Here is a 17,633-nt window from a genome sequence, read left to right on the forward strand (position 1 = left end):
TCATTGATTGATTCTGCCGCTAAAAAATGAAATTACTGAAGGTTTATTTCACAAACTTCAAGATAAATCATTGACAAGACTATGGGGTAGATAATGACTCTGTACGATAGTGTGAAACGGGTGATAGCGAATTGGCAGCCCGATTTACATCTCTCCCGATTTTATTTCCATTGACTTTACAAAGTCACCAGCTACCCCTATTTGTCAATTTTAGGGGTTCAAGCGCATCTAAAAGGACACTTTATTGGACAGGTACAGTTTGTGGATTATAGAGAATAGGCTCTGCTTCAGGGTTCTGCTGTGAAACCATTGGAACAGAAAGGTGTACTTTAAAAAACCCAGAACTGTAATGAAGCATCAATATACTGAAGGACAGAACTTCCGATTGGTGACACTCATGCATGAGCCATAAAACATTCATACTAAACAGGTTAATGCCTGCATAAAAATAGTGCAGTGCAGAAATGATTGCCCATATTGCTCATTCGGGTTGGGCAATAAATGCTGGCCTTGCCAGCGACGCCCACAGCCCATGAACGAATAAAAAAAAATCTAATACATGGCTGTTAAGCATTCATATATGAAAAATGCTGATTGAATATTCTACCCTCTTTTGTCTTCATACAGTAAAAGAGCTTCTTGGTATCCTTATGGATAAGGCTGTGCCTGGCATAATGTGAGATTTGATTGAATAAATTTATGCTGATTCGTATTTAAGAAATGCCACAGGATGTGGAAAGCTGAACATTCTTTGTGCAATCATTCTCAGGAAATCAGCAATAACAGGAAATGTCAATATCATTAAGTAACAGTAATCTAATTGTTTAATGGAGTGCAAAGCCTATAGACATAGAGGTGAATGAAATGATATAAACTGAAGTAGTGTTTGTTATAACTGATTTAAAGGCAATCAGTACACACCTATCTATGAGGGGTGTGGTGAAGTGTTAAAGCAAAAGAGAAGCAAACCATGGAGGCAATGAATGTGTTCACGTTTTGTTTAATGTGATCTTTAATGTGAAACATTTTTAATATAGTCCAGTCCTGTACATTGAAATGTAAAAAGCACCAGACAGTGAGCTTTGATTTTTTATTGGACCCTAAATGTATTTCCTGTGACCACATGTTCAACAATTAGATAATAAAAAGCACACATAATGAACTCTAAGTTTACTCTTATTGAAGTCTCCTTGATTTCACTTTGTTGCATTTCTAATTTAATGTCTTAAGCAGCCAACTTACTTTAACTTCTTAAAGGGACACGGCTTTCATTAAAAAGTGTTTAGCAAATCATTACTTCACTTCCACATCTTGTAATGGTGAAAATGATGCATGGTTCTGAGTTTTCTTTCTCCCCAATAATAACAATCATTTATCAAACACTTATCCTGAACATGCTGCCCCTTTAAGTACTAAATGCTAGATGCAACTTTTAAAATTTGCATTTCTCAATATAGTTTTTTTGAAAATATTTTATTGTAAATAGCTTGTAAATGTTATAAAGTTTAACCACTGAAACAGTGCGCTTTTCCTTTCGTGAATGCATTTTTACATAATAGTGAAAGAGGAGATAATATTGAATATTGTCATAGAACTTGAATGTTAACAGGGAAGTATATGGTAATAAGAGGATTGATTAATATCTGGAATTTAAAACCAATATTTTCAATCATACCTAGGCTCTCCAATCATTTAACAAGTTTGGGTAGATTTTGACTTTGGACGATAGTGTGAAACAGGTGATAGCAAATCGGCAGCCCGTTTTATATCTCTCCTGATTTTTATTTCCATTGCCTTCAGGCAAACCAATCTTGCAGTGGAGGTCTCAAACAGGAGTTAGGCCTCTTATTCGAAGATGCAAAGGGCCTATTTCAGGTGTGGACACTCCACGACGATTTTTTTATCGTGTCCCAAGATGGCGGAAGGCGCAGCTCTGGCTAGAGATATGTGCTCACTTCTGCCCGCCATATTGCGGGCTTAGTAGGCCCAGTAGCACCCGAAAAACAGGTGCTGCGTGACCGAATAGTAAATTTTACTCCTTTTTATCTGTAAGACTTTGGGGAAAACAGTCTTTCATAGACCTCCCAATATGATGCTTGCGTGTGTGTGAGGTGATATTCCTGGTATCTGTACAGAGTCTGAAGGGGGAGTTTTAACCCCCCTACGATGGGCGGGAGAGGGTCGGGGTGGGAAGTGGGGGGTGGTGGTGGGGGTGTTAAATCGGTAAAAATGTGAAACCCAACCCCAACCCACTGCAAGTGGGCCTACTTCCGGTTTAACCGTGGCGGGTGTGGGGGCAGCCGAGTAACCCACTCTCCAGCGACGGATCCAAGAGTTTATTATTTAAATGAAGCTCCGTTCCTCAGATTTTGGCAGCCATTTGGATTTAATGGCTGTGGGCCGGGTTTCCCAAGGCTCGGGAAACCCGGCAATTGAAGGGAAGTGGGAGCTGCCAAATCCAGCAGGCAAGTGCTTTTCCAGCATTGCTTGTGGGCCAGGAGGAGTGGGACTGCTTCTCCTCGGCCCCCCAAGCTAACCTTCTGCTGCGCTCTCTCCCTCAACCCCAAAATCAGCCACCACCCCCACCGTGATTTGCCGACCACCCCCTCCCTTCGTGGTCCCTCCCTTCCCACGATTTCTTCCTCCCCGCAATCTCTCCCTTCCAGTGATAGGCCAATCTTTCCCTTCCTCCCTCCCACCTTGCCTCCCCCCAACAATGCCCAGATCTTCTCCGATTGTCGGGGACTATCCCCAGCGGTCCCCAGCTGCGACCTTCTACTGCTGGCTTTCTCGCCTGGCAGCTGATCAGCCTCTCAATCTGGCCGGCCCGCCGGACGTGAAATGGAGTAAAAAAAATGCTCATGAGGTCCTGCTGTTAAATTCGGCAGCATCTCAGCCTTCCTTGCATTCCTGGGTTTCCCAGCCACAGACATGTGATCCCGCTCCCTCCCTGCCTCCCTGTAAATATCGGGGCCTGAATGTCAATTCCAGAAACTGGATCAAACTGAGAAAGTGATCTCCAAAATTAATAACTGAACTGAAGATTTTGGCCCAGATTTTGCTGTGAAAATAATGGTGAGGCTACCCACACTCACCGTTATTTATACGCAAATCGGACAGCAACTTCCGGCGAGTGGAGCTGCGCAGTCAGACGCAGAAATCTGGAAGTTGCTCTATGAGATGCACTGCCCCTCCGTCAGCTACGTGAAAAAGCATCTCGTCACCTGGCTCCCCATTCAAATGTACTGAACAGCTTGAAGTTCCTGTACTGACGTCGTAGATATGGACTAAGTTCGCCACAAAAAGTTAGGAATACAGGAACAGGAGTGGGCCATTTAGCACCTCGAGCCTGTTGCACCATTCAATGAGATCATGGCTGATCTGTGACCTAACTCCATATACCCGCCTTAGCCCCATATCCCTTAAAACCCTTGGTTAACAAAAATCTATCAATCTCAGATTTAAAATTAACAATTGAGCTAGCATCAACTGCCATTTGCGGAAGAGAGTTCCAAACTTCGACCACCCTTTGCGTGTAGAAGTGTTTCCTAACTTCACTCCTGAAAGTCCTGGCTCTAATTTTTAGGCTATGTCCTCTAGTCCTAGACTCTCCAACCAGTGGAAATAGTTTCTCTCCATCCACCCTGTCCGTTCCCCTTAATATCTTGAAAACTTCAATCAAATCACCCCGTAATCTTCTAAATTCCAGGGAATACAACCCTAGTTTGTGTAATCTCTCCTCGTAATTTAACCCTTGGAGTTCAGATATCATTAAAGTAAATCTATGCTGCACTCCCTCCAAGGCCAATATATCATTCCTGAGGGCTTGTCCATTCCAGTCTAAGCACCCTTTTAACAGCGGGTTAAGTCTTAATGACTGGCAAACAACCTCTCTGGCACTGAAAACTAACCTTTACAAGTGTGGAGTTTATTCCTTCAGCTTTTAATTGTTGTTGGACATTTAAAAAACAAATTTTTAATTTTTTTTTTACTTTTTCTTTCTGTCTCTTTTGTCTCTCTCTCTTAATCCAATCTTTCTTTTCCTCTATTTCGCTTACTGTAATTGATATGACAACTTACACTTCCTGGTTCAGGCTCTGCGCTGCCCATTAACGATTCTTCAACCTGATTGGTCAAGGAGATAACAGTTGCTTGCCCTGTTCACACAGATCCCAGATGCCCTGTAGAGGGCGCCGCACTGTTCGGCACTCCCGCTGACAGCAAATTGCCATGCAAAACCCCATAGAAAGTCTATGGGCAAGAGCCAGTCTAATGAATGACGCCGCTCACAGCGAAATCTGGCCCACTAACCGTAGCCTGCAGCATACATCCCAGTCCAAAAGGCCACTAAGACCTATGAATTAACTTCAAAGGGACAAATGTATTTTCTGCACATGATCATTATCTGTTTGCAGCTTTGCATATATGTTAACATTTTGATAAAGTATAGCTAGACTAATCATCCATGATAAAGTTTCCACATCCTGGCTTATCTACAGATCAAAGAACCTGCCTCCATTCTCACAGATAGCTGTGGTCTGGCCTCCTTTTTGTAGTTTAATAAAGATATCTTCCATCTTATCTCTAGTTATTTCTCAAACACATTTACCCCAGTGTATTTCCTGCCGTATGAAATAAGTATGGTGCAGAATTTTTTCATATTTCTTGTAGGACAAAAATTCTGCTTTCATCATACACAACAGCACCAAGGTTAAAAGTGAAAGAGAGCGGGGAAATCCACTGGAACCTCAGGCTATGCCCCCCCCCCCCAATAGCGGGCAATGGCAGTTGCAGCAGTGGAGGGAAAGCCCAGTCAGGGGACATGACGAGGTGGGCCTCACTTTCAAAACTTCCCAACAGTCTGCATCTCAATCCTATCGGATTATGGACAGGAATGTGGAGGAGAATGAGCTTCAAGTCATAAGTGTACAAAAGTAAACGTACTCCCACAGGATTTGAAGACATATAGCATTCAATGACAGGTATAGTATTATCAGGAGGAATGGGTGGCAGCAGATTAACAATAAGTAAGCTCTTCAATTTCTATCATAATTCAGTTGTATGCTTTTGAAAGACAAAGCACTTTTGCTTTTAATTTGGAGTCTTGGGCGAGCACTGGTCTAATAGACACCTGTGAGCTCTGTGCACTAACTCTCCTATTTACTGTTGTTCTTGCCATCTCTCAAAATCATGGCTCATTAGAGGCTACTTTTAATGCTTTGTGTGTGCACATGACTTGACACAAGTTGCAAAACCCATGCTAAAAGATTTTTTATAAAGTTTGTACATTTCATCCCATGGACTTGGACGACTGGTTATTTTGTTCACTTGTTTATAAAAAAAAGTATTTATTTCAACATTACATTCTCTCCACTGTGTTTTACGTCAGGAATTGGTGCAGAGCCAGCTGTGTGTCTGCATGTTTTTATGATCACATGAAATAGCATTATGACATGAAGAGCCAGTCCAATGTATTTTGTGGGCCAACACCTAATTTGATGGCAGCTCTAGGTCTGTGATGCCATTGGAAGTCTAAGGCTCTCCTTTTTTATGATGACAGAACTGTTCATTGGCCGTCAACCATATTCTTTCAAGGTAAAATTGCCTTAAGATGACATTCCCACTAGATGACTATTCATTCAGTGTCATAGCACAAAACAGCTATGTGTCAGGTGTAAGAATTATTGGAGTAATGTTTGCTCACACCACCTGTAAGAATTTATAAAATAGCACAAAATGAGTAAAAGGCATTGGTTATGTTCCTATAGGGACAGAAATGTCAAATTTTCTCATTGAAGTATAGGAGCTTTTAAACATTTCAAATAATACGATAGACTATGCAGATAGCCTTTGATTAAACAGATGGTCGGTTCATACATTAGAATGGTGGCTTTGTCCAAGTAGTGAGTAGATGACCTCATTATCATTGTTAGATTGCTCTCTCACTGGGGCTCTCACATTTCTTTCACTTTCAGATGTGGCTGTTTTCCTGGATGACAGAACTTCTTTTTCGGGAACAAATTAAACAGGAAAATTGTTAGAGGAGTCTATTTCTGTTCAATCGGTAAAACAACCCATACGTTGCAGCGGGTATGTAATGTCAGCTGCAGTATGAAGAGTTTGTTTGAAAATGAAATTTAAATAAACTCAACTGTGTAATGTAGTGTAGAAATATATTACGGAATAGCAAAATAAGAAAAAAAAACATGCAACGACAAGAAATTTGAAACAAAAACACAAAATACTGTAAATACGCAATAAGACAGAGAACATCTGTAAAGAGAAAAGGCAGAATATGATGTTTCTGGCATGCACGCTTCCCCAGAACTGCAGACTGAAATATAACAAGTATCTTAGTAAGGTTGGAAAAAGCAGAGGGAAAAAGAGAAAGAGAAAGAGGGAGAGGGAGAGAATCAATAAATCACACAGTGGAAGTAAATAGGTTAAATGACCTGCAAACAGCTTAATAGAAAATTGTTGGAGGTGGTGACAGAAAAGTCCAAGAAGGGAAGAGTCAGAGATGAAGTTTGTAAAGGTGAGGAATAAGGAATTGGAATCTTGGTAAATTAAATTCCCGAGAGCAGAGAGAGAGCAGGAAGCATAGACACAGTCATCAATGTAATAGAGGAAGAGATCAGGAAGGGTGCCTGAGTAGGAATTGGAACTAAGAAAGTTCTAGATATCCTACAGAAGGAACAGACAAAACTGGAATTCATTAGGATGTAGAGGAACTACATGTCTGTGGTGAAAAGTCGACCAAATAGAGATGCAAAGAACAGTGATCCCAGTTTGAATAATTGAATGTGTTGTCCATTAATAAAAGGGCCTCCTACATATATCTGCCGCCTCACCCACCTCATTATGCATTGACTTAACTATATCTGAGGCATATATCTGGGCCTTTTAGATAATAGGAACTATTAATGCCCTTTGAAGTGGCCTAGCAAGCCATCAGTTGCCTTTATCATAGAAAAAATATTCCAAGATATTTCACAGAGGCATAAAGAAAATATGGATGTCGAGCCAAAGATAGAGATATTAGGAGGGGTGATCAAAAGCTTATTCAAAGAGGTGAGTTTTAAAGAGGGTCTTAAAGGAGGAGAGGGAGGTGGAAAGGTGGTGGGGTTTACAGAAGAGATTCCAAACTGTGGGACCTAGGCGGCTGAAGCCACGGCTACCAATAGTATCATAGTATCATAGTAAGTATAGTAAGTATAGTACAGGAGGAGGCCATTCGGCCCATCGTGCCTCTGCCAGCTCTTTGAAAGAGTTATAACATTGGTCCCATTCCCCAGCTCCTTCCCCATAGCCCTGTAATTTTTTCCCTTCAAGTATTTATCTAATTCCCTTTTGAAAGTTACTATTGAATCTGCTTCCACCACCCTTTCAGGCAGCGCATTCCAGATCATTACAACTCGCTGCATTAAAAATATGTTTCCTCATGTCTCCTTTGGCTCTTTTGTCGATCACCTTAAATCTGTGTCCTCTGGTTCTGACCCTTCTGTCACTGGAAACAGTTCCTCCTTATTTATTCTATCAAAACTGCTCATGATTTTGAACACCTCTATCAAATCTCCCCTTAACCTTCTCCGTTCAAAGGAGAACAACCCCAGCTTCTCCAGTCTCTCCACATAACTGAAGACCCTCATCACTGGTACCATTCTAGTAAATCTCTTCTGCACCCACTCTAAGGTCCTGACATCCTTCCTAAAGTGTGGTGCCCAGAACTGAACACAATACTCCAGCTGAGGCCTAACTAGTGTTTTATAAAGGTTTAGCATTACTTCCTTGCTTTTATACTCTATGCCTCTATTAATAAAGCCCAGGATCCCACATGCTTTGTTAACAGCCTTCTCAACTTCTCCTACCACCTTCAAAGATTTGTGTATGTGCACCCCTAGGTCTCTCTGTTCCTGCACCCCCTTTAAAATTGTGACATTTAGTTTATATTGCCTCTCCTCATTTTTCCTACCAAAATTAATCACTTCACATTTCTCTGCGTTAAATTTCATCCTCCATGTGTCTGCCCATTTCACCAGTCTGTCTATGTTCTCCTGAAGTCTGTTACTTTTCCAAGTTTCGTGTCATCTGCAAACTTGGAAATTATACTCTCCAAACCCAAGTCTAGGTCATTAACATATATCAAAAAGAACAGTGGTCCTAATACTGACCCCAGGGGACCCCTCCAGTCTGAAAAACAATCATTCACCATTACTCTTTGCTTTCTATCCCCTAGCCAATTTTGTATCCATGCTGCCACTGTCCCTTTAATTTCATGTGCTATAATTTTGCTAACAAGTCTATTATGTGGTAGTTTATCAAATGCCTTTTGAAAGTCCATATACACAACATCAACCACAATACCTTTATCAACCCGCTCCAATACTTCATATGAAGAACTCAATTAAGTTAGTCAAACACGATTTTCCTTTAACAAATCCATGCTGACTTCCATTTATCAACCATACTTTTCCAAGTATCAATTAATTTTGTCCCGGATTATTGTCTCTAAAAGTTTCCCCACCATCGACGTTAGGCTGACTGGCCTGTAAATTGCCTGGTTTATCCCTCCCCCCTTTTTTGAACAGGGATGCGACATTTGCAATCCTCCAGTTCTCTGGCATCGTCCCCATACCTAAGGAGGATTGGAAGATTGTGGCTAGAGCTTCTGCAATTTCCACTCTTACCTTTCTCAGTTACCTAGGATGCATCCCATCTGTACTGGGTGACTTTTCTACTTTGAGTACTGCCAATCTTTTAAGTACCTCCTCTTTATCTACTTTTGTCCTATCCAATATCAATCTACCTCCTCTTTTACATCTACAATGGCAGCATCCTCTTCTGTACTGAAGACGGATGCGAAATATTCATTTAGTACCTCAGCCATGCCCTCTGCCTCCACAGGAAGATATCCTTTTTGGCCCCTAATCGGTCTCAGCCTTCCTTTGACTACCCTTTTACTATTTATATGTTTATAAAAGACTTTTGGGTTCCCCTTTATGTTAGCCACTAATCTATTCTCATATTCTCTCTTTGCCCCCTTCATTCCCTTTATTAGATCTCCTCTATGCTTCCTGTATTCAGCCTGTTTCTTTGCTGTATTATGAACCTTACATTCATCATAAGCCTCCTTTTTCTGTTTCAGTTTAATCTCTATATCTTTAGTCATTCAGGGAGCTCTGGCTTTGGATGCTCTTCCTTTCCCCCTCGTAGGAATGTGTCTACTCTGTACCCGAACCAACTCCTCCTTGAAGACCTCCCATTCTTCAATTACTGTTTTGCCTACCAATTTTTGATTCCAATCCACCTGGGCAAGATCCCTTTTTAACTCACTGAAATTAGCCCTCCTTCAGTTAAGTATTTTCACATTTGATTGTTCTTTGTCCTTTTCCATAACTATTCTAAACCTAATGATATTATGATCACTGTTCCCCAAATGCTTCCCCACTGAAACATGCTCCACCTGGCCCACTTCATTCCCCCAGAACTAGATCCAGCACTGTTTCCTTCCTCATTGGGCTGGAAACACAATGTTCCAGAAAATTCTTTTGTACACATTTCTGGAATTCCTCCCCCTCTTTGCCCTTTACACTGTTACTGTCCCAGTCTATTTTGGGATAACTGAAGTCCCCCATTATCACGACTCTATATTTCTTAAATCTTTCTGTAATTTACCTGCAAATTTGCTCCTCTATCTCCTTCCCACTATTTGCTAACCTATAGTATACACCCAGTAGCGTAATAACTGCTCTATTGTTCCTTAATTCTAACCAAATAGATTCTGTCTTTGACTTTTCAACTACATCACCCCTTTCCAGTGCTATAATAGTTTCTTTGATCAATACAGCCACCTCTCCCCCACCTGCTACTCCTTTCTTTCCTTCCCTATCTTTCCTGAATATCTTGTAGCAGGAATATTAAGTATTCAATCCTCCCCTTCGTTGAGCCAGGTCTCTGTTATTGCCATTATATCATAGTCCCATTTGGTGATTTGAGCCTGCAGCTCACCAACCTTATTTACCATGCCACGTGCATTTATGCACATGCACTCCAAACTCATTTCAGTTGCCTCGCATTTGCCCCCTGTCTGATCCCTCCTATTTCTGAACTCTTCTTTACTCTAGTGCTATTTGTCCCTCCCAGTCCTCTGTGTACTTGTTTCTCCTCTCTGGTTCTCCTTTCATCCTGGTGCCCATCTCCCTGCCAAATTAGTTTAAAACGTCCCCCACAGCACTAGTTAACATCCCCATGAGAGCATTGGTCCCTGCTGCATTGAAGTGCAACTTGTCCATCTTGAACAGATCCCTCCTGCCCAGAACTAGTGGGGCAAAGGGAGGGGGAATGCACAACACGCCAGAATCAGAGGAATGGAGAGTTCAGGGAGTGGAGGGGTTGTAGGGCTGGAGGAAGCTATATAGATAGGGAAGGGCAATACCATGAAAGAATTTAAACAAAAGAGATGCTCTGGTTACGATCAGATAGGTAAGAGTGGAACTAAGTGAGGGTAATCACACTGAGCTCGACAAGACAAAAAGATGGTTTGGTCGACCATTTCAAAGACTGCAGAGAGATCGAAGAGGATAAGGAGAAAGAAAGATAGACTTGCATTTATATACGATCTCAGGACATCCCAAAGTGCTTTACAGCCAATGAAGTACCTTTGAAATGTTGTAATGTGTGAAAAGCGGCAGCCAATTTATGCACAGCAAGGTCCCACATACAGGAATATGATAATGACCAGATAATCGGTTTTTAGTGATGTTGGTTGAGGGATAAATATTGGCCAGGACAGTAGGGAGAGCTCCCGTGCACTTCTTCGAAATAGTGCCATGGGACCTTTTACATTCATCTGAGAAGGCAGACAGTGCCTTGATTTAATGTTTCATCCCAAAAGACAGCACCTCTGACAGTGCAGCACTCCCTCAGTACTGAACTGAAGTGTCAGCCTAGATTTTGTGCTTAAGTCTCTGAAGTGGGACTTGAACCCACAGCTTTCTAATCTCAGAAGCAAGAATGCTACCACTAAGCCATAGCTTTCATAGCAGGGGTAACACACCACAGTTACAGAGGATATCATTTGTGGCTATGGTTAGGGCTGTTTCAATGCTGTGGCAGGGGCGAAAATCTGAGCGGAGAGACTCAAACAGCGAGTTGTGGGGAAAATGGCTACGGATTTGGAAGGCAACACCATGTTCAAGTACTTTGTTGAGGAAAGGGTGGTTGGAGATTGGTTGGTAATTTGCAAGGACAGAAGGGCAAATATTCAAATATATATTCAGATACTGCTTATCAGAATCAGATATCATCGCTCATTTTGAGTACTCAGTTTGTTTGCAAAGTCACAGTAAAGTGCATTTGAAAATTACAAATCAGCCCATAAATGGCTTATAGAGTCTTCAGTCTCTGCCAGCTGTGAAGAGCCAGTGAGTTCAGGTAGAAGAGTCCACAGCATGGGGCAGTCTTAATCAGACAATTTGTGCCATTAGACTTGAGTGTTCACTTCATAGCATAAATCTTAGCCATACAACTCTGAGCAAACTCCAAATGTGCTTGCCACAAGAGTTTTCTTTGGGAAAGAAATGGATTAAAAATAAAGTTATATTGAAATCTATAAAACGTAAGCACTTACTTAAAATTGAACATGTACAAAGTACTGCAACAACCACAAACACCACAATTAGACCGGTAGCCATCGATATTATCCATAATAGTTTATCACCAGCAGGACCTGTTGAGAATTATTGAGGACATACATTAAAAGTTGTGGTGGATAAAATACCACAAAGCAGGACTTAAGACTTTAACCGTATTTTTTTCTTTCAATTTAACTATTAAATAAGTTCACATGTCAACAACTGTGAAGGTGATGTGATCAGTTTGGCAAACATAATTCTTTTTTGTAAGATATTTATTTTTACAGATTTCACTGTACCTATTCTGCATTGCTAACTCACACCTATCCAATTGCACATTAAAATGTTTGTGACAAAAATTGAATTTCTGTCGACAGTTTTTCCTCTTTTCACTAGCTTTAAATAAAGGTTTAAAGCACCACACTCAAAATGGAGATCACATTTTCAATAAAACTCAGCAGCCCAAAAACTCCCGGAAACCAGCTCCACTGCCACACGTGTAGCAGGGTGGGACCACCACATACTTATCTCATTTGGCCCTGTCCCAAAGTTTTTTTTTATTCATTCATGGGATGTGGACGTCGCTGGCAAGGCCAGCATTTATTGCCCATCCCTAATTGCCCTTGAGAAGGTGGTGGTGAGCCACCTTCTTGAACCGCTGCAGTCCGTGTGGTGAAGTTTCTCCCACAGTGATGTTAGGTTGGGAGTTCCAGGATTTTGACCCAGCGACGATGAAGGAATGGCGATATATTTCCAAGTGGGTGGCTGTGCTATTGGGGCAGTGGAATTTCAAACTCGTACTTTGCTGCTCCATCGTGGGGGGAGGGTGTGGGCTGATCTGATCAAAGTATTCATTGATACAGAGTTATTGCAGAATGCTCCTTTATTCATGTGCCAACTCTCTAATGGCAGTTGATCTCATAGAGATCTCTTGCCATTGGGATAAGCATTGTGGAGCTTACAGCTGTTGTGTGGCAAAGCAAACGTACTTACTTTTGGTCATACACTGGGCAGAACTGGAGCTATTTCCAGGGAGCCAACCATCCTGCCAGTCCCTCTAAGTATGATGTCATGATGGATAGAAGCACTCCGGGATTAGCAATGAGACCAGTGAGGGGCAGAAACATGGTGGAAACAGGTGCTGCCCTAAAATCCTCTCCCTTGCCCTGAATGTGTTGATTCCGCACCCAATATGGACCAACATTTCTAGGTCAAAGTGTTTTTGCAAGGTGAGATATCTGGTACCTATTTGAAGAAGCTAAAATATTTTGACATGCTAATATTTTGATTGCAAAGTCGTTAGGAGTTGGTGTACCACAAGGCCATTCCTATCAGAACAGGCTACGGGAAGAAGGTTACTTGCTTGCAAGTAGGTGTGAATGGAATGTGTCTAATATTATTGGGGTCGAAATAGTATCATTTGCCCAAACTCAGAATAATGCTATTTATAACCCTCATCAGCATCCTCCATATGGTCATCCTCATACCTTTGTGTCTATAGGTTATGAAAATTATTGGTTTTGTTCTGTGATCACCTTCATCTAACAAAATAGCTTCAAAGCAAGTGTCTACTCTTCACAGGAATTACTAGTCAAGTGTCAGCAGTTTGGTTTCTCTTGCCATGGAGCATAGGGATGACTTAGGATCCTTAAGCTTACAATAATGTAACTCATACAGACTGTATTTTTTAACTGAGGAACAAGATTGCTTATTTCTTTCCGAGAAGTATTCAAAAGGGAGTGGAAAACATGTCAAGCTATGGGAGCTAGGTGGATAGTCGGAGATAGTGGTGCCAGTCACTGTGGTCTCCTGGAGCTTACTTCATTGTTTATGGGGAGGGTAGAGGAGGGGGGGGGGGGGTGTAAGAGTGTTTTTTCCTAAATTGGCCCAGGTTTTTTTCTTTGTGTTTTTTTTTCTCTTCCAGGAGATTACATGACTACAGTGGTGGGGTGGGATGGGTTTAATCATATGAGCAGGTTGCATCACATGTGACAAGACAGGCTTGATGGACCAGCTGGTCTCTTCCTGCCCTTTTTCATATATTTGTATTTCAAGTTCTGTAAGAAGAATTCAAATGATTTTTTTACGACTGGTTTGATTAATCCCTTGTGAATTCCTACCATACCTGTAGTACAGTATTACACTTTTCACTTATGTATTCCCGATGAAAACTACTTAATGGCTGAGCTTGTTACAAAAAGAGTCTGGCATGGCTGATATTATCCATCTTCTGAAGTGATGTGAGACATAGTTGTCATCTATACATCTGAACAATAGCAAGTACAATAAACGTGAAGATTGTTTGCTCTTGCATATTCCAAATACTATAAGCACATAAGATTAAAGTTCAGGTCACAGGGAACATGGGCTTGCCTATGCAAGCTGTGTATTGTGGAAAGCATGAGTAAGCCTGAATTGTAAAGTCAACTTTGGTTATGAAAATATTTGCCAAACTAATCACACCATCAGTGCAACGTTCAACTATATATTTGATTCATATCTTAAAAAGACAAAAAAAATCATTCAAAGTATGCAACTTCCACCCCTTCAAGTCTGCAGAGTCTAAAGATTTGTGTAAACAAAACACACAGCTATTCTTACCTTGGTTCCTGACAGAAATCCATTTAGTGATGGGTGTAGGGAGTGTGGAGTGGTTCACCTGACAGGAATAATTTGCACCTTCATTCCAGTCAGATACAGAAAGATTCAGGAAACTTGTGAAGGAAAATGAGCCGTCACTGTTAGAGTAGAGGGTCCCGTCGTCAGTCTCATTGATGATTAACTGTCCTTTAAACCAGGATACTCGAATGCAGCTGGGATAGAATCCCACTGATGTGCAGACTAGCTGTATACCTTCATTAGGGAAAGGTAGAGTCTCTGCTGTTAACTGGATTGTTGGTGGAGCTGAAAATTGATTAGAATATGTTATTATATCCTTTACTTCCACTGTTCAGGCTGCCTGTCATTTTGTAATGAATACCCCCAAGAGAGGAGGAGTAGGAGTGCTCAGGCCTCACTTTGCACAGTTTTGGGCACTACTTGAAAATCGCCCCAACAACCTCTTGTACAAAATACATATACATTTTGTGACCTAGGTGTGATACAACTCCCTTTGTTACTAGGCTTGACCATTTATACTTGTGTTAAAGATTACAAACACTCATAAAACAAATAAAACAAACTGTTCTTAAATGTTACACAAATATTTCTAAACATGTTAGCAATGTCAGCTCGAGCTGTTACTGTATGGATGTCTCTCAGAACAGTGTGCTCTTTTACAACACCATGCCTATTTGTGCTTGGCCTCCAAAATTTGTGTTTTTAAGCTGTTTTTCAACTTTTAAAAGATCAGCAGTTGAGCAGTTAAATGGATTAATAATGCTAAACAGAGCACTTTGTACATTGGGGTGGTATTTCCTGTCAATTTGCACCTTAAAAACGGTGTAATCACGGTCAATATCGACTTCTGGTGCAAATAATCGTTAAATTCAGGCATAAGTAACTTACTCCCATCCTTACACAACGCACGAATTTCCTCGATCTTTTACAGCCATCTATCGATCTCCGCGCTCAAGTGCTCATTATAATGGCTCCGCCCACATGCTAAAGAGTCATACACACAAATTTCCTGCAATTACGCTGGTTCAAAACGGGTGTAAAATTAAGCCCGGAATTCTAAATGCAGCAGGAAACAAAATAATTTTTCTGATGTTTTTGTGACTTTTTTTAGCATTTTTTTTATTTATCCTCACTGAAACTTGCATAGTTTCTTTAGATGCATTTTTATGGCATCCGTAAAAGTGACATTAAAAACTGTAAATCTTACCTGATTGCATATTCTTAAACATGCTGTGCCTAATGTGCATGAATGATGGCCAAATGTCTTGAAACTTTAATTATCATACTTAAAAAAGGAATATATGGTGTGAGTTTGGTGCTTTCCTCGTGCCCCAGTTGTTTACGCTGATTTCCGCATGTTTAGACTCATTTTTGCGTTCTGGCATATATCAATGAGATTGGCAAGAAAGTTGGGTATAAATAGACATCAGCAAATGGGAGCACGAATGGCCATAATTTTGGGTACAACTTCCCAATTTTGCCCCCACAGGAAAATCCACCCCATTTTTACTTATGAGGGGCTACTATTCAGTGCATTGATAGATCAATTATAATGTTTGGATGGCGGAATTGAACTGCATTAGATTTAAATCTACAATATTTAGGACTACTCAAAAACTCCTGATTGATCACGGGAAGTATCATTCATTTGAAAGACTATTTCTCGTACAGATGCTGTCTGCTGTTAATGTCCTGATTTGCATTATATCTGCACTGAAAAGAAAGCACTACACCATTGAAGATAAGCTGGGAACAGTTCAGTTGGTTGGGAAGAGAGATTAAAGTTTACACTGAACTCAGGCTAAACTCTGCAAATTTGACAGAAAGATTACAAGAAAACGAGGGATCATCTGCAGACAGTGGGTTTCAAATCTACGCTGAAATGCAGATGTTTCAAACTGGAAGAGCATTAACGGGCAGACAAGATGTTGCATGCCTGGTTCATGCAACAGAGACTTGCTGATATGCAAGTGAGAGGAGAACATTAAAAAAAACGACATTAAAGCAGAGGTTTTCAGGAAGGTAAAATCACCTGGCAGTGCTGCTGCTGTGTGTCCAAACAATTTGTGCACAGCGATTGAGATGGGTGGGAGAATGCGGTCCACAGTGAGGCCAGCCTGAGGTGAAGGCTGATGTCACACAGTGACCTATAAAGGCTGGAGCATGACAAAGTTGAAAGGTGACCAAGGTTGGGAACTAAATATTCCAGGGTACTTGACGTTTCGAAAAGACAGACAAAATGGAAAAGGAGTGGGAGTGTAGCCCTGATAATAAAGGATGGTAGTTAGAAAGGATCTTGGCTCGGAAGATCAGGACGTAGAATCAGTATGGGTAGAGATAAGAAATAACAAGGGGCAGAAAACACTGGTGGGAGTAGTTTATAGGCCCCCTAACAGTAGCTATACCGTTGGACAGAGTATTAAGCAAGAAATAATAGGAGCTTATAATAAAGGTAATGCAATAATCGTGGGGGACTTTAATCTTCATATAGACTGTGCAAACCAAATTGTCAAAGGTACTATGGAAGACGAGTTCATGGAATGCATTTGAGACAGTTTCCTAGAACAAGACATCATGGAACCAACCAGGGAACAGGTTATTTTCGATATGGTCTTGTCTAATAAGGCAGGGTTAATTAGTAATCTCATAGTAAAGGATCCTCTGGGGAAGAATGATCATAATATGATAGAATTGCCCATTGAATTTGGGAGTGACATACTTAAGTCCGAAACTAGAGTCTTAAACTTAAATAAAACCAATTACATAGGTATGAGGGGCAAGTTGGTTAAGGTAGATTGGGAAATTAGATTAAAAGGTATGACAGTAGGTAAGCAATGGCAAACATTTAAAGAGATATTTCAAAATTCTCAACGAATATACATTCCATTGAGAAATAAAACTCCACAGGAAAAATGATCCAACTGTGGCTAACAAAAGTAGTATTAGGTTAAAAGAAGAGGCTTATAATGTTGCCAAGAAGAGTACTAAGCTTAAGGATTGGGAGAGTTTTAGAAACCAGCAAAGGATGACCAAAAAATTGATAGAAAGGGAGGAAATAGAATACGAGAGTAAACTAGCAAGAAATATAAAAACAGATTGTAAGAGCTTCTACAAGTATGTAAAAAGGAAGAGAGTAGCGAAAGTAAACATGGGTGCCTTAGATGCTGATTTAGGAGAAACTAGGAGAAACTGGGGAATAAAGTAATGGCAGAGAGTATAATCAAATATTTTGTATCAACCTTCACGGTAGAAGACACAAAAAACATACCAGAAATAATGGGGAACCAAGGGACTAATGAGAGTGAGGAACTTAAAGTAATTAATATTAGTAAAGAAAAGGTACTAGAGAAATTAATGAGACTAAAAGCCTGTTGGCCTACA

The 17,633-nt window shown here is 40.7% G+C and overlaps 1 protein-coding gene across 2 annotated transcripts in view; it reads right to left on the bottom strand.

Moving 5' to 3' along the window:
- Positions 1-2,663: 2,663 nt before the first annotated feature.
- LOC137327351 (tapasin-related protein-like) overlaps positions 2,664-17,633 on the bottom strand; it is an 85,910-nt gene continuing 70,940 nt past the window's right edge. For both annotated transcript variants that reach the window (XM_067993055.1, XM_067993056.1), the window contains exons 4-7: positions 14,235-14,537; positions 11,630-11,728; positions 5,878-6,005; positions 2,664-5,709 (exon numbers count right to left, since the gene is read on the bottom strand). In XM_067993055.1, the coding sequence (XP_067849156.1) occupies positions 5,701-5,709; positions 5,878-6,005; positions 11,630-11,728; positions 14,235-14,537 (539 nt within the window). In that variant the 3' untranslated portion in view covers positions 2,664-5,700. The remainder of the gene's footprint in view (positions 5,710-5,877; positions 6,006-11,629; positions 11,729-14,234; positions 14,538-17,633) is intronic.

The sequence above is a fragment of the Heptranchias perlo genome, chromosome 11 (genome assembly GCF_035084215.1).
Source record: "Heptranchias perlo isolate sHepPer1 chromosome 11, sHepPer1.hap1, whole genome shotgun sequence".
NCBI lineage: Eukaryota > Metazoa > Chordata > Chondrichthyes > Hexanchiformes > Hexanchidae > Heptranchias > Heptranchias perlo.